Here is a 22,940-nt window from a genome sequence, read left to right on the forward strand (position 1 = left end):
CAATGTAATATTAATATATTTTTAGCATCTGTAGGGTTTTTTGGCGGGGCGGGGGGGGGGGAATGAGCGGGAGGTACCAGGGATTGAACTCAGTGGTACTTGACCACTGAGTCACATCCCCAGCCCTGTTTTGTATTACATTTTGAGACAGTGCCTCAGTGAGTTGCATAGTGCCCCGCTTTTGCTGAGACTGGCTTTGAACATACAAATCCTGCTGCCTCAGCCTCCCAAGCAGCTGGGATTACAGGGATGCGCCACTGTGCCTGGCTGTAGGGTTATTTTGATAGTTCCTTTTCCATTGAAATTAATTTTTGTGTTCATACTTTTCTTTCTTGATTAGACTTCTTTATTTTTTATCAATTTGTATCTGTATTATTTATATCATATATTTCTGCTCCTACTTGTTTTTCCTTCCCACTACGTAACTTGAAAATAATTTGATTGTTAGTCTACCTTTTTTCTGATTCAAGTACTTTATAAACGTTCCTCTGAATACTGTTTCATCCCCAAGATCCTGATATTTTAAGTTTTAATTACCACTTGGTTCAAAGCACTTTTTATTTACTTTTCTTGTCCTTTCTTCTTTGACCTCTGACATATTTATAAGTATGCCATTTAATTTTGAATTAGATGACGTGGGGTGAGGTTGTTATATCTTAAGGTGATTGATTTCTAATGTAAGAAATCATGAAGGAAACAGTCTGCATGATTTCAAATTTTAAAGAAAGTGATGGAAATACTTTTTATATTGATTGTATTGGTTACATACATGTCAAAACTGATGAAAAGGCATACTTCAAATATGTGTGTTTTATTGTACTTCAATTTTACCTCAATAAAACTATGGGGGGAAAAAGAATACAAGTAATGATAAATGTTGGAGAGGATGTGGGGGAAAAAAGGTATACTCATACATTGCTGGTTGGGCTGCAAATTGGTGCAACCACTACGGAAAGCAGTATGGTGATTCCTAAGCAAACTTGGAATGGAACCACCATTTGACCCTCTTATATATAGTATGCTGATTTTAAATCCTTTTGGTATATATCCCTCGGCATATACCCAAAGGATTTAAAATTAGCATACTGTAGTGATGCAGCCACATCCATGTTTATAACAATTCAGTTCACAATAGCTAAGCTATGGAACCAACACGTCAACAGATGAATAGATAAAGAAAATATAGTATATATACAACATGAACTATTACTCGGCCATAAAGAAGAATGAAATTATGGCATTCGCTGGTAAATAGATGGAATCTGATACTGTCATGCTAAGTGAAATAAGCCAATCTCCAAAAAACAAAGACTGAATGTTTTCTCTCATATACAGCTGCTGACACACAATACGTGGAGGGGAGGGAAGAGTGGTGGTTCACTGGATTGGATGAGGGGAATGGGAATGGGAAAGACAGTAGAATGAGTCGGACATAACTTTCCTGTGTTCTTACCTGAATACATGACCAGTGAAACTCCATATCCTGACTGTCACAAGAATGGGAAGTTATGCTCTGTGGTTGTAGTTCAGTGATAGAGTGCTTGCCTCGAATGCGTGAAACACTGGGTTCAATCCTAGCACCACATAAAAATAAATAAACAAGTTATTGTGTCGATCTACAGCTAAACAATTAAATAAAAGAATGGGAAGTTATACTCCATGTATGTATGTCAAAATACATTCTACTGTCACATATAACCAAAAAGAACAAATTTTAAACACAGATTGTTAAAAATCCAAGCCAGACTAATTGGGTTAACAATTTAAAAAATTTTATCTATGTTAACTTACTTCAAATTGAGAACTAATAACAAAAATTATGAAAAGTGCACAAATTAAAAAGTTGTTCTTGGGGAAAAAAAATCTGGTGGGAGATTTGTGGAAGCCAAAAGCCAGCAAGAATCAATGTGGTGCTCTGTGGAAGTCCTTCAGGGCGTATGAGGTGGAGTCTGGACACAGTGCTGCTTCCCTGGTGGCAGGTTCCAGGGAGAGTGGCCAGGGACCAGGGAGAGTGGCCAGGGACGCATGGTCCTTCACAATGTTTGGGGAAGCCAGGACTGGGAAAACAATGGTGGGAATTGTGTTCCCCCTTGCCTCTATGAGGGTGGAAAACCAAATTCCTGGAGGAATGAAGGCCAGGTGTGCTGGGTCCCAGGAGGGTGGATTCCTGAAATGTCTCTGGACAACTAGCTGACCTGTGTTTGGCAGTTAGGAAATCCAGGTGAAGGCAATGAAGAAGCAGGTGTCCACAGTATGAAGTGGGCACGGTATGTCGCAGGGAGGAATTTTAAGTTCCAGATCTTACTGAGAGTCAGTGTTACACTGAAGTTGGTAGAAATCCTGGGACAGGAGCGTAGATGAATAGAAGAGCACAGATGGGGTGCTAGTCCGTGGCTTCAGGGCTGTGGGGGTTTTGTGGAATTGCTGAACAGGAGGGTTATTGTGGCTGTCACCTGATCAGGAGGAATGGACACCCCCTGGGTTGGTGAATTAGCTCCTCCCCAGGGGGTGTGGTTGAGCAGTTGAGTGGTCTGTTTTATGGCTGTTTGCTGTCAGCTTGCCTCTGTAGTGGTTATGTGGAAGCCTGATGATTGCCATGGTTGCCTCAAGGACGGTAGTCCTTCAAATCCTTGAACTACGAGGTCCCCATCGTTCTGAGCTGTTTCGTGCCCCTATTTCTGTGTCTTCATTCTGAGTCCACACTTCCCCCACCACAGTGGTTCTTTGCTGTTTTATAGCCGTGTGCACTCATTGCCTGCCTCTGTGAGAGGCTGTGGGTTCTCTGGGCTCGTGCAGCAGTGACCTGGGTTCCTGTCCCCATGCTAGTGACCAGCTGTCCACTTGCTATTGGGACAAGTCACGCTCTTGGTGGCTATTTCCAGATTGGTGAAGTGGTCCTTCTGGTTCCTGCCTGCATTCTGAGTGTTTGTAAGGAGTTAAGTCTAGTGATCAGTCAAGAGCCCAGCCCTGGACACACATGTTCATTATCCCAAAGAGAGGCCATCAGTCAGCGTGGGAGCACATCATTCAGTGTCTGCAGGAGTCATTTATTGATTTCATATTGAGCTCTTTTAAGTAGGTTTTAGTTTGTTTTCAAAGTTAAAGAATACTACGTTTTAGAGAAAATTGAAACTACATTGCCAGATCGAAAAAACATCTTCCAATCCCATCACATCCTGATAATATCTTTGCAGTCCCACTGAACACCTTATAACTCCCTTTTAAATGCACAGGTGTGCATGCCATGCATGGTTTTCATGTAGTGGAAGGATGCTGAACATGTATCCTGCTTTTGTTTATTTTTGCAATCATGGGTGAGCCCAGGGTGTCCTACCACTGACCTATATCCCTACCCCATCACCCCCACCTTTTTTTTTTTTTTAACATTTGAAACTGGATCTTGCCAAGTTGCTGAGGCTGGCCTCAAACTTGGGATCCTCCTGCCTTACCCCTCTGAGTAGTAGGGATTACAGGTATGTGCCATCAGATGATCGTGTGAGGGACATCTGAGCAGCCACCTATAGTGCACATTCGATCTACATAACAAAGTGTTGTGGCCATATTTTTTTGTTCATTTTGTCTAGAGAATAAAAAGTAATAACTTATTTTATTTACATTGTTTGATAACTGGTGACGTTACATAACTTTCATATGTGGCCATTTCATATCCTTTTTGCAAATTGCATTATTTACAGTGTTTCTAATACACTTTTATATTTTTCTTCATCAATCTTAAAAAGTTTTTGTTATTTTAACCCTGTGCTTATAATATTTGTTGTATTGATTCTAGCTCATCTTTGTCTTTCAACTTTGTATATATGGCTTTCATTATATGAAATTTTAAAAAAATATTTATTTATTTTTTTTTAGTTCTCTGCGGACACAACATCTTTGTTGGTATGTGGTGCTGAGGATCGAACCCGGGCCCGCACGCATGCCAGGCGAGCGCACTACCGCTTGAGCCACATCCCCAGCCCTGAAAATTTTTTCAATGTTGTAAAATCTGTCAGTTACTTTCATTTTGGTTTTTGAGGTTCAGGACCTGATTTTTTTTTAAAAGGCATGCAAAAACTTAAGATTATTAAGTGCTCATTCTAACCCTTTGTGAATTCATTTCTGTTTAATATCTCCAAATCTGTGGAATTCTTACAACACATTTTTTTTTTATATTTATTTTTTAGGTGTAGATGGACACAACACAATGCCTTTTATCTTTATGTGGTGCTGAGGATCGAACCCAGGTCCTGCCCGTGCTAGGCCAGCGCTCTACCACTGAGCCACAATCCCAGCCCCATTACAACACATTTTAACTTTAGTCTGAGAAGTGCCTTTTGACTGGTGAGGCTGTCTTGGTGGATGAATAAAAAGTCTCAGACCTTCACAAGATGGGCGAGGCCTCTGCAGTGAGCGTGCAGCCCTCGCCCCGTACTTTATGCCAACTGATATATCTGCTCTGTGTGATGGGTCTTCCTCACAGGTGTTGAGTTGCATCAGGATTGTGAGTGTCCTGGTAGTTTGTCTCTTGGAATACCAGGTGAGAGGGGAATATGACAACTGGCTTGCTCTGTGGGTCCACCAGGCTTTGCTTTCTTTGGTTCAGTGTTTCTACCTTCTTGGTGACTGAACCTTGTGCTATTTAGTGACCCTTTGTGCCTAGTGATATGGTTTTTGTTTTGGTCTTGAAGTCTGTTTTGCCCTCTTCAGATTGCTGTGGCTTGCTTTATTTTCCATTTTTTGCTTTCAACTTTTCTATGTCCTTAGACTTTTTAGATGTTTTCCTTGTAAATACCATGGAACAGGATTCTGTAAATGCAGTTTGCCAAATCTTTCTTCTAAATGATAGACATAATGCATTTATGTCCATTATGATGAATGTTCTGTACTTGTTTTTTGTTGCTGGTGTCCTGCTGTGTGTGTGCGTGCGCGCGTGTCTTAGGTGGATTTTCTTCCAGATTTTCTTCTCTAATGAGTTGTGAATTTATAAACTATCTGACCCTTTTATTAGTTGCCCTTATACTTCATTTTCTGCATTAGCTAGACACATCTAGATTCTTAAATGATTTCATCTTCTTTGAAATAATGCAAGGACCTTGGAGCACACCGGCTCCCTTCGCCTTCCAGCTTACATGACAAGTGTTTCTGTTAATTCTATCCTTTCTTAAATTTCAGACATAGGACATTGCTATTACTAACCCCATAGTTTGCCATTTTATTTATTTATATTGTTTGGAAGGTACTGGGGATTGAACCCAGGGTGTTCTACCACTGAGCTACACCCCCCACCCTGTATTTCTGTTTAACATTTTAGTTTTGAGACAGGGTCTCATTAAGTTGCGGAGGCTAACCTTGAGCTTGGAAATCCCTCTGCCTCAGCCTTCCCTGTTGCTGGTATTACAGCCAAGGTTCCTTGTGCCCGGCTGTCATTTTATTTCTTAAAACATCCTGTGTGTACTTTGACTTCAAATGTAACATCCAAGTTGTACTTTCTCAGTTTTGTGCAGATGACAATCTATTACAATTTCGGAAAAGGTCTGTTGGGATCTCTTCCTGGTTGCATTCTTTTAAGATCTTCTTCTTATTATTATTTTTTATTTTACTCATGTCTTGAGCATAGATTTCCTTTTATGAATCCCATCAGGACATGGCTGGCTTCTTGCTCTGTGAATTCATGTGTTCTTTGGGAGTGCATCTGTGATCTTTTCAGTTATCTGCTCGGTCTACCTCAGCGTTTCTTCTCCCCCTTCCCTCAGTGGCCATGTGCGTGCAGCTTTTTACCTCTTCTTCTGGTTTCTTAATTTCTCTTCAGCACTCCCTTGCCCTCGTGCCCTGGCCATTTGGCTTTTCGTTTACTGCTTTCATCTTCACTGAAGGCATTAGTGGCCCCGTCCCCATGGTCTCTGGTGTGTAGCTCTGTGTGTTCCTATTTATCTGTCGTGTGTCCCATGCACAGCTGCGGTGTGCTGTTTGATAGTGACCACGGGGCACCATCAGCATCTAAATCTGTGCTTACTTGATTCCTGGGAGGCCCTGGACTGGCTGAGCGAGGCTCCTGGGCTTCATTTCTATCCACTGGTGGCTTCTGGTGGAGCCATGGGTGGCCCAAAATGCACTGCAGCTGCCCATAGCACTGGTCCTCCGGCCTGTGCCTTCTCACCCTGTCAATCAAGCATCCTGGTTGAGTTTCAGTCTTCCTCATACAATTTTCCTCTAATTTCTTAAAGCATTTTTTATATATATATAAGTTTGTTAACATTTAGTTTTTAGTGATAAAATTCAACTTTTGTTTTTGTTTTTGGTCCTGGGGATTGAACCTGGGAGGGCTCTACCATTGAGTACACCTAGCTAAGTTGCCCAGCTTGCCTTAAACTTGGAATTCTCTTGCCTCAGCCTCCAGAAACACTGGAATTACAGGCTTGTGTCAACACACTTGGCTTTCTGTTTCTGTCATTTTGTAAATTTCTGTACTTCCCATATAGTCTCAGTTCTAGTGCAATGGTTGTATTCTCTTGATGCCTTAGAGGTGTGTAGAGACACTGCTGGGTTCTCCCTGCTCGGGTGCTAGGGCCTGGTGTGCTCTGGGCATGGTGTGGCTGTGTGACTGACCTGCAGGAGGACTGGGGCTCTCTGCTCTCATGCTCAAGGGCAGGCTTGGCAGTACTTACTCTGATTGGTTTTTGTTGGTAACTTGCAGCCATTTAGGAATTTGTGGGTTTTTTTAGTATAGAAAAGAATTATACATGGATATAGAATATTGTTTGTTTCTTATCATAATCTGGGTCCTCTTTTTCTTTGCCCATTATAAAAAAATAGTTGATATTTGATTGGAAACTTTAAAGATAAGCTTGGTGATGTACATCCTAGTACAGATGACCCCTTCAGCTTTGCTACATTTCAAAATAGCTAGTTGAATTATGCTTAAAGTAATGACGCCGGCCTCAGATGATAGGATAAGGACCATCTAGAATCTTCTGTATTTTTTCTATAATTAAATTAGAGTTCATCATTCTTCTTATGTCCTTCCAAGCCTGGTGGAACCAAGGTGCCTCTTTTGTAGGTGAAGGAACAGTAACATGGCAGAGAGGTCCCAGACCCAGCCCTGGCACCTAACACTACCAGGAAACAAACAGCAGCACAAAAGAGGCTTCATCTGCATCTTCTGAGAGCAAGAGGCTGGGTACACAGGCAATAGCCCAGGAAGTCAGATTTCTCTATCAGCTCTCATACTGTCTTGCTTACAGTGCCAGCAGACCAGCACAGTGCTACACACTGTCTTCCCAGTTGATGTTAGAGCAGGAAGAGGCTTAACATGATCATCCTTCAGACCAGAACTTCACAGTGGGAAATGGTCGCAGCGAACCTGTTAACTTTGCATTTCACCTCCCTATGAGCACTTCACCTTTTTTCAGAATTTGCATCATTTTTGCATGTAGTGTGTTTTGCGCTATAGTTGTTTGTATAATTGTCTCTATTCCCTCGTAGAATGTGAACTGCATCAATGTCGGGGGTCTACCCATTTTTCCCACACTTAACAGAGCATCTAACGTTTATCAGGCATTTCATAAGAAATTTTTAGGATGAATAAATATGTGATTTGAAATTAGCTGAGGAAATTTCTGGGGTGTAGCTCAGTGGTAGCTTGCCTGCCTGGCACATGAAGGGACTAGGGGTAGCTCAGCAGTAGAATGCCTGCGTAGCCCAAGTTTCATCCCCATCATGGCAAAAAATAAATAATATTAACCAAGATTGATTATATTTGTGATTTGTTTTCATTTCTTTTTTTTTCTGTTGTCTTTCTTGTCAATGGTAATTCAGTGCTTGCTTTATGTGTATAATCATATGGAAAGAAGGGGATGCTGACACAGTTGGCAGGAGTTGCAAGTGGCTTCCCTGATATTGCTCATTTGTCTCTCATTAAAACAAGTCCTAGACAGTGTTTCTCAGCCACCAGGCCCCAGATTGCTTTTCCCTTGCCATTTCACAGTCTAATGCCTCCTCGTGGCCTGGGGAGGCTACTGGAAGCTACTCATCACGTGGGTATTCCACCCCGTGAGTGGGCAGAGATGGACCTTCTCTTTCTCTCCTGTTTCAGGATACAAATGTGTACATAGTGCTTTCCCTTGGAGAGACCTTGATCTCACCTGGCCACATGAGGAGCTGGGGAGTGCAGCATTGTGCATGGCCAACAGAGTTCTTTTCATTAGCCAGGATGGAAGGGAGAATGTCATGAAGAGAGAGGTGGGACTCCGTACTGCAGGTAGAGAATGTTAATACCTCACCAGCTTGTAAGAGGGGTAATGTATGATTTTGAAGTTAAAGGACTTCTGAATTATTTTTAGATTGAAGAGTCTCAATTCTGAGAGATATGGAGAAAAGATAAGATAGGGATATATGAGAATATGCAATAAAGTTATATTTTGAAGTTAGTTTTGGTCATTTTTTTGCCATGGCTTTAAATATTTGAGGAGTTATGTCCACATTGTATTGAGGTCACCAAACAAGGCCTGGGTCTTCTCAGAAATGATGCTGAAAGAGAAGACAGATTTATCCTTGACATTGAGATTGACTCTCTCGGCCAGGTATTGGGCCCCAGGTTCCTTTTCCCTTGCCATTTCAGAGTGACACAGCTGTAATCCCAACCACCAGAGTGGCATCAGCAAGTTTTAAGGCAGCCTAGTCAATTTAGTGAGACCCTGTCTCAAAATAAAAATGACCAAGGATGTAAGTTCAGTGGTAGAGCACTGCTGGGTTCAGTCCCCAGATCCTACCATGTCACATGCTTACTTCCTGTGAATATGGATATAATGCCCATTCCAGGTGAGTCCTCTGGCATGCTGCGTGTCTGTGGACATGAACACGTGTTCAAGGCAAAGGGTGGGCTGCAGGTGACTCAGCAGTTCCTGCGCCCTGGCGAGTGTTTAGTCTGCTGACTGGGAGCTCTGAGGGCAGGGTGTAGAGCCCTCTATGCTGTCTTCTTGCATGGTCCATTTTGAACAGCCGGGGGAAGGCGATGGGGCTTGTATAAGGCCCTCCTCGGGGATACAACTGTGTGCTGGTTGCCAGAACCACTGAGTGGTAGTGGGAAGTGCAGAGCTCAAAGGGAAAGAGAAGCAGACCCTGTCAGTCAGTGGTAGTCTGTCTCTCTTGCAGGGCAGAGTTAAAATAAACAATCAGGAAAGCTCTAGGGCTGGATGTAACTCAGTGGTAGAGCACTTGCCTAGCCTGCATGAGGCCTTGGTTTCCATCCCCAGTACTGCAGAAAATAAAAAGATGAAAGATTCTGGTTTAAAAATTGATCCTGAAAATAATTGTAGGTCCCAGATGCCCTGAATTGCTGGAGCTATGTGGCTGGTTCTGAGCGCTTGATCTCTTGTGGTATCTGTGAGGCTTTGCTGCGGGTGGTGGTTCACACCTGCCTCTCTCCTGGAGAGGGGAAATCTCTACAGTGGCTTCTCCCTTCCAGAGCCTGACGGCACTGCAAGCTGAAAACGTGCATTGAGCCACGTGAACACTGCCTTCCTATGGCTTGGGTCCAGATTGTTGGAGTCACAGAGAGCAGACCACAGGAACCCTTCACTCCTGCAGCAGGAAGGCAGGGAAAGGAGCTTATACACCCCCTGCTACATGGCCCCTTGCTGGTCCCTTCTGGCCTGCTGCAGGTTCTCCCCTCCCTTGCCCTGCCACAAGTTCTGTGTATCATCTTTCTGAGTCTGGGGACCCATGTGGTTGTCCCCATGGTAGCTCTGCCCCATTCCCAATGTCTATACACCTCTCCATTCCTGCCTGTACCTTCAGGCCTCCAGCACCAGGCCCACAGGAGGCAGTTTGCCCGAAATCCTAGAGTCATCCCCTGAACCCAGCCCTGCCAGTCCTGTGGAACATTGATGGAAAAGCCCTGTGTGTTCCCAATCTAGTTTGGTATCCACTTACCACACACAGGTAGTGACCACTTGAGAAACAGTGAGTGTGGCCAGGAACGGAATTTTAAAATGATTTTAATAAATGGAGGTATAAATGGGTACATATAGCTAGTTGCTACACTGTGTTGGACAGCACAGTTCTCACTTCATGTTAATAGCCTGTCATTTGTGTGTGGCTTCACAGGTCCCTCCGGACTGATGTGGGACCCTAGTAACTGATGCTCAGGGACTGGGGCTGTAGCTCATTGGTAGAGCGCCTGCCTCACATGTGTGAGACACTGGGTTCGATCCTCAGCACCCCGTAAAAATAAAGATATTGTGTCCAACTACAAAAAAAAAAAAAAAGTTTTTTTAAATGTGGAAAAAAAAAAAACAACTGATGCTCAGGTTTGGGAGTTGGTGTTTGACAACTTTCTGATAGCTTCCTCTGAACTAGTTTCTTATCAAATTAGTTTAAACACATTTAGGAGATACTCTTCAGTAGTTAATAATTCAGTAAAGATTCATAGAGGCCAGTAGTTTTGTTGATGAGTGTAAGTCGCATTTTATCTCAGTCACAGGTAGGAGGGTTGTGTAGAGTTTGGCCTCAAAGAAGTTGTATGTCACATGGGTGAAACCAGTGCAGAGGTCTAGGCCTGCTGAACCATGGCCCCCCCAGCTTGGAGAGGACAGCCTGCGTGTCCTTGCCTGGCCTCCCAAGAGAGGTTTAAATTTAGTCTCTATAGCAGGCCTCCAGAAGCTCGAGCGGCCCTGGCACTTCTCCAGTTGCCTGTAAAGAGCCCTGCAGCGGGCTGCTCCCTGTGGTAGATTGCCTAGGCTTTCCATGTCTGTGTGTCCTTTGGCCTTGTTTCATTTTATCACCTGCCAGACATCTGAAAGAGTTCTGATGTACTGGTATAACTCCATTATTATTCAAAAGTAGTAGGGAAAAAACTGCATACATGCCACTTGTTGGCCTTGAGCTTTTCTTTTTAATGTAGGCCTCCTCCCTTTGAAGTAGGAGTAACATAGGAACAAGCCATTTCCAAGAAATATGCTGTCTTACTTTTCTTCAAATATGCAGCCCTCTTGGTCTATCTTTAATTTTCCCATTTGTAATACAACCCAGCATAAGATTTTTTTCCCTCTACTTGGCTCTGTGAAAATTAGATGTGCAACCGTTGGGGTTAACAGGCATTGACAGCCTCACTACCTGCAAGAGCACCTTTCCGCTCTGGCCCTTCCCTCCACCAGAGATGGCGGCCATGGCCAGTATCCTTGTGGATTCCCACTAGGAAGGCTCATCCCCTGCCCAGCCCCTTGTGGCCAGAACTACCTCCCTGCTGTGCGTAGGGAGGGACACCAGCACTCACTCTGTCATTGCCCTGCAGCTGTGCACATGCTCTGCCCACCCCATTGTATTGCTGTCTCTGGGGCACCATCAGAGCCCCCATCCTTCTGCCCTGCCACTTGCACCTCCACTGGATTTCACAGGTCACATCTCTCTCTGCGCTAAACAGGCATGGGCAGCAAAAGCTTTCCTGGCCCGAAGAGCTGATAGGATGTTTAAGGAGTTAAGGAAGCACATTCTTATCTAATGTTTGGCACCACTGCATGCAATCTGTTCTGACTACAGAGTTATCCCAGACTCTCCCACAGCAGAGCCAGGTCCACATCCAGGGTGCCCGATTTGGAAATACATGTTTTTATTATAGAATAGCTCCCTGTGAGTAAAATAGGGAAGAAGGTGCTGGGAGTGCCTGTCCCTCTTCCTGCACAGTCTGATCATCTTTCCTTACCCGCAGTGATTGGCACAGGGTCCTTGGAATGCAAAGGCCCTGTGAAGACACTGTGGTTTTAGAAGGTTTAAGACACTTGGGTGGGCATGTTTTCTCTTTGCATCCAGTACCAGATAGGTAGTAGCAGTTCCAAAAAGGTAAGAAAGAAGTTACAAACAGAAGGGTTTCAGAGAAACTCAAAACCAGGAATAGTTAAGTGAATTGGCTGGTAGGTAAAACCAGGAAATGGCTTGTCACGGAGCTAAGGAGATGCGTAGGGTGTGGAGCATGATGATAAACACAAGCAGACCCATATCTGAGGCCATCACTGGCTTTAGCACGGAGTCTAATGGTCGGGTGCTGCCTTGCCTTGTGCTGGAGGTGTTTGGCCACAGGTGAACCCTGTGTGCCGACTCCACTGTAATGCCTGTGTGTGTTCACAGATCCATTGACGTGGGTCTGCAATGGGGGTCCCCGGTTTTGATCCTTCATATTCAGTGCATTGTGTCCATGCACCTGCGCTTCACCTTCCACTGGTCCTTCTGTATTCCCTACTTAGACTCCCAAGTGTGAAGGCCTTGGTTTCTCTCAGTAGCACTCAGGTGCCATCTAGTGGCTGTGACTGCTGGGAAACAGCTCCCACAGAGGCAGAAGAGTGAGACTGGGCCATTCTTCCCAACTGTTTTCCTTGCTGTCAATAATGATGACGAATTTAGGGATAGAACTTGACTTATAGAAAATTGCTGGGATTTCTGACATTTCCACACTTTCAGCTTTTTGACTAGGACAAATCACTTCTGTTTGTTTGTTTTTCCTTTCGTGAAACTGAATGATAAATAATGATAAGGTGAATGATTTCTTTAATCAAAAATGTTTATTTTAAAAAACAGCTAAACTTTTAAAATAAATCCAGGTTTTTTTTTTTTTTTAATTTCACAAGTTATGTCCTACTTTCTTTAAAAATACAGTATTACCCACTTGGAATTGATGTTTACAAGGATAAACTCGCAATGTCTGAAAAAGACGAGTTTGGGCTTTTTTTTTTTTTTGTACTCACAATTTATAAGGAAGCAATATTTTATAAGGCTTTTCAACAGTAAGGGTGAAAAAAAACAAAGATTTCTACTTAAAGCAGTTGTGTTCCCGTTTTCTGCACATAGCTAGAAAATGATCCCCCATGCGTGCACTGGTAACTTGGAACTTGTCTCACCTGGTTCCTTCCTGCATAAGATGTGGAAGGATAAATGATGTAAAGTGCTCTTATGTTTTGCAAGTTTGTCATTATATTAATTGCTTTGGTGGTGTTATTTGTTAATATGCTTCTTTTTATATTTCAGAAAAGATGTTGGTTTAAAGCGATTTTTTCCTAAGAGTTTACTGGATTCTGTCAAGGTAATTAGAGTCTACTTTATCATAATCAAATAATGAAATCATGCCAATACCTTTTCCCCAGTGATCAATTGCTTTTGGGAAAATGAAATGGTGTAGTTTTCTCCCTTATGTGTGAAAGCTATCATGTAAAAATCTGGCAGTTAATTCTAGTTCTGTCAATGACAAGGAGATTTTTATAGGTCAGCCTTCTCCCACAAAACCATGGTTTCACCACTTCATCATATGTGATACTCAGCTGAATATAAAACTAGAAAGCTAGATGCAGTGTCCCTGTTATCTGGGTTTTCAACATTTCGGGTGCTTGAGCATACAGAAGGAGAGGAACCCTGTGTGAAAGAATCATGGTGGGGAGATGAAGAGGCATATGTGCGTGTCAGTGTGCATCTGTACGTGCCGCAGGGCTGGGTTGGGACTGTGCAGAGCTGAGTTGGGACTGTGCAGGGCTGCTTCCTGCTAGATCCACAGCACAGGTCCACACATCCTGGTACATTGGGAGCACTCAGATTTGGACATCAAGACAAATTCCAGCTCAGATGAGCTTGCCATTTGCTAGCCTTATGCTACGGGACCTAGTATCTTATTTCCATGATGAGGGAAATACAGTGTTGATGTAACCATATATGTATCCCTTAGTACATGTCACATAGCAATTCACAAACAGTGGCTGTTACTGCTCTTATTCTTTTCTAAAATGGTCTTGTTCTGCATTCCCTGGCATGTGTCCTGAAAGCATGTAGCGTAAGAGTTCAGAAAACTGTAAGGGTTTAGGAAACGGCTCCCAAGCCAGCCGCCCTGGTAAGAACATTGCTTCTATGGGACTTGCCTGGGACTTTGGTCCATTACTTTCTGTATTTCATTTCCACATCTGTAATGCGAGGGAAGCCAGTTTTTAGTACATAGTGCACAGGGCTCCGTGTGAAGGTTCAATGGGTTGTGTGTGTGAAGTCTGGGAATTGGGAGCCTTGGCTGAGCGCAGCTGGTATGTCCAGCCAAGAGGAGCAGCAGTACCTTGTGCCCACCGCAATGCCTGGTGGGCTGCTCCCTGTTGCACATCTCAAAGACCCACTGGTCCTGGTGGCTGTCAGGGGGTGAGGGTGCCAACGTAACTAATCGAGTGCACTCTGTAAGGAAAGCTTGCCCGGACCTCCGTCCCAGCACTCAGAGCCATTGGGGCCAGGTCTGAGGACCAGAGTCTGGAGTCACAGCTCTCCCTTCCTCATACAGCTTCTGGGGAGCCTGTGGGGGTATAGTGCAGAGGTGTCAGGTCTGTGGTGTGCAGCAGTCTCCAAGTCCAGCATGCATGTGTGCAGGAGTGGCAGGGGTGGAGCCCAATCCCCAGGCCCTTTCTCCAATCCTTTCACGCACCTTTCACGTGCTCATTACCACTCCTCATCTACCGAGAACACTAGAACAAGCCTGAGGACGCAGCTTTCACAGCCCACACGGGTAGTGTGGCAAAGGTGGAGGGTACAGGCACAGAGACTGTCCCAACCCTTGAGCCAGAGTGCATATTTGGCAGTGGGGACAAAGAGCTTTAATGAAGTGGAGAGGTTTGTGGCGATTTCCAGGGCACCCAAGGAACAAGAGGATGAGGGAGTAGTGCCTCCTGGGGTAGGCTGATGTCGGGGCTGGCCACCTGCTGGAGCTGGGAGGATGAGGCCTTTGCTGACTGGAATGTCTGGGGTGAGGCCTGGGGAGCCTGGGGAGAGCCCAAGTGGGAGAGGGGCCCCTGGGCAGCCACTGCTGGGGTGCATGAGGTTCGAGGATCATGCTGGAGACGTTGACGGGAAGACCAGGGTGTCGGGGACTTCACCTTGCCATCCGGTGGAAGAGCATGCTGCCCATTGTTCAGCACATTGGAGTATCAACCAGGGCTCGCCAGTGGGGGCCGGGGCCCTTGCTGGCCTCAGAATTATTGCAGGTCTCCTCAGACCTGTAAGTTCAGAAACTGGTGTCACAGGAAGCGCGCCTTCTGTCACTTGTAATTATTCTAGATTTAGAAGCCATCCTTGTGTCTGGAGCTGTAGCTCAGTGCTAGGGCACTTGCTTAGTCTGCAAGAGGCCTGAGGTGTGGCTACAGGTTATAGTGCACAGGTGAGCACAGCAGGAGGGAGGCAGGTGCCATGGGAGTCAAGGGAGCCCTGGCTCTGCCCCCTGCCTGACTCAACCAACTCAGTTCTAGGGTTCTCTCCCAATATCCCTCACCAAAGTAGAGGGGGAATATCACTCCTTGTAATTATAGGACCTTGCTCTGTATTTTAATTGTTCATTTCACTCTCAATGTGTGAACCCACTGCTATTTCCTTGTTTGCATTTGTCTGCCTGCCTGCACTGTGCTGTAAGATCCATGAGACCAAGAGAGCATCTCTGCATCCTCCATGCTCCTGGTGGGGCTTGGTTAGTACCTGGCACATAGCAATAGTTTGCAAATTCTACTTAAATGGAAGAATGAAAATCTTAACAGCAGTGTGAAAAATGAAGAGTAGAGAAGATGCTGGAGCAAGGTTAAGATGTGGAATAGCCCTGAAGTGCAGATTAAGAAAGGTAGTGGAATTTCGAGCTAGGAAAGTCTGCTTCTCTGGGTTTTCCTGCTGTACTGTTGCCACACCACGAAAGAGACCCACCCACTACAGACCTGCACCTGGCAGTGCAGTGCAGAGCAGAGCTCAACCTGCTTGGGGGTTAGGCTAAGCAGAGCCAGTCTACCTTGCTGTGGACCTTCACTCATTGTGCAATGGAAGGCTGAGCACTTGCTGCAGATTTTGCAGGACGGGAGAGACATGATCACTTTTTTATTTTAGAATGTAACTCCAACAGCCTAGGAAATAGGTGGAAAGTCCGTTAACCAGAGGCAGGAAAGCATAGGAGTGATGAAGATGATGAAGCTTGCTGTGACTAAGTCCTAGGGAGGGATGGCCGAGGACTTGAGGAAACCTGCGGGAAGCACAGAGCAGTTGTGCTTTTTCAGAAAGTCGGTTGCTGCTGGTCTTGATGCAGGCAGAGTTGATTTTTAGCTACTCTAAGCTACAGAATCATCAGATTCATGGAGCCGCTCACAAATGAGGTTCTTAGCACTGGCTTCTGATATGCCCTTTTAAATATAAAGAATCAACTTTGTAAGACAGATAGTGTTGCTTGGACTTCTTAAATAGTTTAATTGGAATTCATATCCTCAGACCAAGATTTCTTCAACTTCTACATAAATTGTTGCAGTGTTGGTTTATTTGCCATCAAACTTTCGTGGACTATGGTACGAAGATAAAGTTGTTCCTATGTCGTGTATAACAATTACAGTACAAGTCAGGTGTGTTCAGACAGTCCTTTCTTCAAAATGCTGTTGAAACTTCATCTTACAAGATATTGATGCCTGCCTTATTTCTTCTAGAATAGTTCTGTAGAGTGGTTGGGCCAGTTTCCAGTTGTTTTTCCGTAAACAAACTATGTCAATACATTTGTTTTTCCAAAAAATCATTTTGTTTTACCTGCCCTTTCCCCTTACATTTGGATTTCTGGAGGCTTGTTTGCAGTTAACATTCACATGGAACTGTTGAAGGATTACCTTACTGTACTTGGTGGACCATGAATTAGCTAGGATGGACGTGCAAAACAGAAATTAGAAAGATACTTTAAATTTAGTATTGCCAGAAACACATTTTTAAAATCACTGTACCAGCAATATGAGTAAATCAAACCCATGTCCAGGGACATTGCAAACTCTGATCATCAGGGTCATGAGCAGTGAGGAGACCAAGAGGCTGCCCCAGCTGGAGCGGCTGAGGATAAGATGTGTGAGTGCATGTGAAGTCTGGATGTGAGGGATGGCAATGGCCCTGGTGAGCGCTGTGCCAGGTGGGTGAGGGTGTTTTGTTTGTCAGGGCATACACCCAGGGAGCACACCGCTGCCTCTGTGGCTTTGCTGTGGGCGTGAAATTGCTGCTGTAGGTAGCAAGTCATAATTCAGTAGAAATCTAATTTCAGAATTAGCAATGTTAAGAGATCAGTAATAACAGGTTTGTTGGGTTCCCAAGTTATAAGATAACATGGTTTTCTATAGTACTATTAGGACCATTTAATTTTACTCTTAAAGAAAGTAGCCTTGGGCTGGGGTTGTAGCTCAGTGGTAGAGCGCTTGCCTAGCATGCGTGAGGCACTGGGTTCGAGCCCACATACCCCATAAAAAAATAAACAAACAAATAAGGGTATTGTGTCCATCTCCAACTAATTTTTTTTTTTTTTTTTTTAAAGAAAGTGCCTTTACCTTCATTCTTATGATGAGCAGGAACACATGGATTTGTACAGTCCTGGCAGGGAGTTCCTGGCATGGAGAGTGTGTGGGGCCCCGCCTGGCTTGAAGCTTGCTGTGGATCTAGGCCCTATAAACAGGAGGGAATGTGCTTAGCATGCACTGCTGATTGTCCGTCCTGAACTCTGTAGGTGACTTATTCTTTTTTAGCCCCACATTATACTCTTTTCATGTGAGAGACCTAGGAACCCATTATTGCTAGAAATAGCTGAAAACCATTTGGTTGATGAATAAGAAATTATTTGCTGTTTTAACATGGCTGAGTAGTTTTAATTTCTGATGGTTCAACCTACTAATTTTCTGCTTTGTTTTGAAGAAGCATCACATTCTTAAGTCATTCTCTCCACATGTGAGTTGGTTTAAAACTGAAGCATGTGTGCAGCTGAATGCCTTGCTTCCTAGTTCTGGGCAGACACATAGCAGCACTGAACCCTGAAATGCGCTGCAGGACTGCCTTGCACCCTCGAGTTCTGGAAGTACACGGGTTAGCATCAAGAGATCCTGGGAAACTGGGCTTTATGAAATTCTCTCTTCTCTGAGAAATTAGGAAAGTACTAGTATTTTCTAAGGTATCCCACTTATGAAGACTGATCTTGGAACTTCTTTCAGTTGGCAAAGACTTTCTAGTTCTAGTTGAGTGCTGGAACTGTCAGATGGCCAAGATCTGGTTTAGATCTCATCTATACCATAGCATTCTGCCCCTAATCCCTAAGTGAGGCTGAAGCTTAAGGGGAGATTCTACTGCCTCAACTTCTGCCCCTGCTACTTTATAGCATCAAGTGAGTGATCAGATGTAAGTATATGGTATGATTTCCAATAGTTGATAAACAAGCAGTTGGTTGGAAATTAGACATCTTTTAGTCAGCCTTTTCATCACTGTGACCAAAAGACCCGACAAGAATAATTTCAGAGGAGGTAAAGTTTAGGTGAGGTTCGTGGTTTCAGAGGTCTGGGTCCATTGACTGCTAGCTCTGTTGCTCTGGGCTGGAGGTGAGGCAGAACATTATGGATAGCAGCTCAGGACATGATAATTGGCTCCACTTATCAAGAACAAATTATTAACTTCAAAGGCATGCCCCCAGTGACCTTTCTCCTCCTTAAGTACCTACCTAAAGTTACCACCCATATCAGTACATTAATGCACTGATGCCTTTTGTAATGCAGTCATTTCAATTCTGAACTTTGTCGCATTGTCTTACACACGAGCCTTTCGGAAGATCTCATTCCTAAACCATGGCATTCTGCCTCTGATCCCTAGAAACTCATGCCTACCTCACAATGCAAAATACCAAGAGTCTCATAGTCTCAAAAATCAGAGTCCAAAGTCTGTCTGGTCTGAGATTCAAGGCAAACTCTCAGCATGAGCTCCTGTAAAAATCAAAAGTAAGATATGCATTCCAATGTATACTGGCACAGAATACACATTTTTTTTCACAAAGGAGAAATAGGGGCATAGAAAGAAGGGATGAAGCCAGGCATAGAGGTGCACACCTGTAATCCCAGTGGCTTGGGAGACTGAGGCATGAGGTTTATAAGTTCACAGCCAACCTCAGCAACTTAGGCCCTAAATAGCTCAGTGAGACTCGGTTGATGAATAAGAAATTATTTGCTGTTTTAACATGGCTGAGTAGTTGTAATTTCTCATAAAATAAAATGAGGGTGGGGAGTGTGGCTCAGTGTTTCAATACCCCTGGATTCACTCTACAGTACCAAAAAAAAAAAAAAAAAATAGGGATGGGATGAGAACAAAGCAAGAATGAAATCCAGCTGGGCAAACAACTTTTGTAGCTCCAACAGTCAGCATCTGGGGCATGCCACAGGGCATGGTGCTCTTCTCTCCAGTGGGCTTGTGTAGCTCCACCCATGTGACCTTGCTAGTTGCATCCCACATGGCCTCTCTCTTGTCTTGTTTCTATTTATTTCCTGCAGCTTTCCTCAGCAGATGTCCCATGATACTGGCATTTTTGAATCTCAGGGGGGTCTCTCCACTGCAACTTTGGCTGCCTCATATTTTTATGCATTGCCTAGTCCCCCAAGCCTTTTTTTGAAATCTTGGTGAAAGTCTCATGACCCCCTAACTCCAGCATTTGCCTTCATGCAGAACCAGCACCATGTGGTTGACACCAAGGTCTGCTGCTATCTGGAATAGCAGCCCAGCCTCCAGGGACCCTGGCTGCAGCAGCCTCCGAGTGTCTATAAGTGCCTGAGCACAGCGAAACTCTTCCCAGGACTTCCTGTACAAGCAGTGCGCCCCTTGGTCTCTTCTCAAGATTTTTTACTTTTACTTCCTTGAGCCTCAGATGATCTGGCCAATTCCTGAGACCTGTCAAACCATCATTCCCATTGTCCCTGGGTAAAGTATTTAGTATCTCTTCAGTGGCTGTAATGTGCTTAGCAACCACACCTTCTTTAGCCACTGTTTTACTTCCACTTTTGTGACCAAATTGAAAGTTTTTCGAAACTTCATGCTCAGCTCCCTTCTTCTGATGATTACAACAAACTTGGCTAAAAGCCACCAGCAACATTCACACTACTTGCAAATGCTTTGCTCCTTTGAAATTTCCTCCCCCAGAATAATTAGTACATCACCTTTAAATTCAGCCTCACAGGAAGTCTCAGGACATGGGCAAAGTGCAGACAACTTCTTTAGATTCTAATAGAGTCCTCTCAAGTCCAGGCTTTACTGTCTTATTAGCAGTCTGGTCATCTGAACTGCCACCAGGATTGCCTGTTAAGCTCTGATCACAACATTCCAAAGCTTTCCTAGCCTGCATCTTTAAGCATCTCAAAATTCCTCCTAGAAACTCCAGAATGATTCAAAAGCTCCTGAAACACTTGGTCAGGTTAGTCACAGCAACACCTCCATTCACCCCTTAATTTCTGTTTTCGTCAGCCTTTTCATCACTGTGGCCAAAAGACCTGACAAGAACAATTTTGGAGGAGGAAAGTTTATTTGGGGCTGATGGCTGACTCCATTGCTCTGAGCCTGAGGTGAGGCAGAACCTCATGGCAGAAGGGTGTGGTGGAGGAAAGCAGCTCGGGAAAGGCAACCAGGAAGCAGAGCTCCACTTACTAGGGACAAAGTATACACCCCAAAGGCGTGCCTCAGGTACCCACCTCCTCCAGCCATACCCCACTTGCCTACAGCCACCACACAGGTAATCCCTATCAGGGGATTAATGCACTGATTAGTTTCAGGCTTTCATAACCAATCATTTCACCTCTGAACTTTCTTTCATTGTCTCACGCATGAGCTTTGGGGGACATCTCACATCCATACCATATCAAGGTTTAAAGGAGAGAACTGAGTTGTTTTATATAGTTTTAATTTCTGCCCATCTGTGCATATCTGGGTTAGAGCTGGGAACAATTGTCAGCTTCCTACTGATGTGAACAGTAGAGCCATCGCACTGTGGTCCCTGTGCCTGTTTGACCTCCACTCCACAGCTGCTGCTCATTCTAATCTGTGGTATCCCCCACCTCGGGGAAAGATGTCTGGCCCCCAGGGCCTTTGCAGGACTTGTTTTCTGCTTGCTAATGTAGATTTTCTTCTCATCCGAACATGGGCAGTGGGCTCTGGGACAGTTTTGAAGTGAGGAGGACTGCACTATATACCTGCTCTCATGCAGGAAGGGCAGTGTCATTGAGCTATGTGAGAGAACCAGGCCCCCAGAATCCAGGTCATTGTGCAGAGTCGCATGCTTACCAGGCTGATGCATCTAGCTGAGTTCAGCTGTGGGCAGCCATCGTAGAGGCTTCTTGCCCACAAAGATCTTACCAGAGTGCTGTTGAAACCAAATTCAGAGTGAGGGGAGGCTGCAGAACCTGGTGGTCATTTCTTCACAATGCAGTTTGGAGAGCATCTTAGAGTAGGCATTGCCTGTGCTGCTGACAAGCTGGTGAGGAGAGCTCCTGCAGCCTGGACTTGCAGCCATCTCTTCTGACCTTGCCTCCTGACCTAACCTTCTGAGTCTCCATTTGCTAATCTGTGAACAGTAGTATCTGTCTTGCAGGGGTCATTGTGAAGACGTGGACTCACATCCATGGCAGGCTGATGTGTGGCTTTTCTGGCGCCAATCTCATGGTGTTAGTCATTGTCTTCCAAGCACTGTGCACACAGAACTCTTAGTGTCCTATGTGGCTTTGACAACAGGTTGGAGGCTTTCTCCAGCTACACTAGATTTCTGGAAACAAAGTGTCTTCCCTGGTTCTTCAGTGTATTCCAAATGCCAAGCACCCAATAGAATTCCCTTAGTGCCTTTTTTCTGGAGTGGAAGGAACCTGCTCTTAGAGTCTGTTTACATTCTGCAGCTTCTAGGGTACTATGTGTTGCTCTGCAATGAGAAAACTGCCTTTGGCCCACTGCAGGCCAGAGAAGAATCACCCACAGGGTGCAGTCTTCTAGGGGACAGTCACACCCACACAGCCAGCCACAGATAGTGCACTTCTCTCTCCCTCTGTATGCAGGAGCAGATCCACCGCTTAAAAAGTCACTTGCCTTCCGTGACTCTCTAGCACCCTCACTCTGCTTAAGGACGCTTGTCCTCCAGTCGTGCCCCTCCCCTGTCTCAGCCTCCCACTCTGGTTTTTCATCTCACCAGCTGCAGCCCCTCATTGTGTGTAACCCTCTCTGAACAAACTACTGTCTTCCCAACTGACTATCTGTTGTTGTCCCAGATTAGTAATCCCATGACTCCCAAGGGACCACCCAGACCCTCCACCTGCAAAAGGAGCCACACCCTCCTACTTCATTTGTACCAGCCTCAGCAACTGCAGCTCGCCATTACTCAAGGCCACTGAGATTAGCGAGTCACCTAGTCCATCTCCCCCTACTCCTGCCTTCCAGTCTCCCAGCTTTTTTTTCCTTCTGTACTGAAGGTGACCTGCTAGACAGCTCTGCCTGGATTTCTTATATTCTCCTACTGTTCTCCCCACCCTTCACCTGCCAACCTGCTCCTCCCATAGTTTTGCCTCAGCAGGTCAATGCCAGCTCTTATCTACCAGCATCTGACTGTTGCTCACCCCTTTTCTGCTTCCACACTTGTGCAGTCACTTCCCACCTGGATTATTTTGTTAGCCTCCTACTCAGTCTCTCCTGTTCCTTTCCTGCTGTTTACATCACAGCAGCCCAAGTTTCCCTGTTAAAGCTAGGTGAATAAGGTCATCCTCTGCTCAAAGCTCTTGAGTAGGCATCACAGCAGGTGATAGCTGGTTTCATACCATGGCCACCTCAGCCTGCAGCTCTCACCCTCTCAGACCTTACCACATGGCCTCTGTAGCTGCCTCTCACACCATGGGCTGAGGTTTCCCCCTGGGAAGCACTAGCTCTGCTAGCCAGATGTTCATGTGTAGGAACAGAAATCACAAATGAGCAAAAGAGGACCAGAGGCCACTGATCATCCCTTCCAAGGTAAAAACCATGATTGTTTGCCATTTCATGTGCCCATGACTGCATGCTTGGCAGGCCCCAGTCCATGGGAGGCTCCCCTGCATTCTTTTATGTTCTATTCATGCTGACAGTTTTGTCATCTCTGTGGCATAACAATGTGGTGTGGATTTTAATATCATTAA

General features: G+C 44.8%; 1 protein-coding gene across 6 annotated transcripts in view; it reads left to right on the forward strand.

Annotated features, from left to right (window-relative positions):
- The window catches only part of Ptk2 (protein tyrosine kinase 2), a 230,131-nt gene that overhangs the window by 111,272 nt on the left and 95,919 nt on the right, over positions 1-22,940 (forward strand). For all 6 annotated transcript variants that reach the window (XM_026403058.2, XM_026403061.2, XM_077801007.1 and 3 more), the window contains exon 8: positions 13,012-13,066. In XM_026403058.2, the coding sequence (XP_026258843.2) occupies positions 13,012-13,066 (55 nt within the window). The remainder of the gene's footprint in view (positions 1-13,011; positions 13,067-22,940) is intronic.

This window comes from Urocitellus parryii, chromosome 7 (genome assembly GCF_045843805.1).
Source record: "Urocitellus parryii isolate mUroPar1 chromosome 7, mUroPar1.hap1, whole genome shotgun sequence".
NCBI lineage: Eukaryota > Metazoa > Chordata > Mammalia > Rodentia > Sciuridae > Urocitellus > Urocitellus parryii.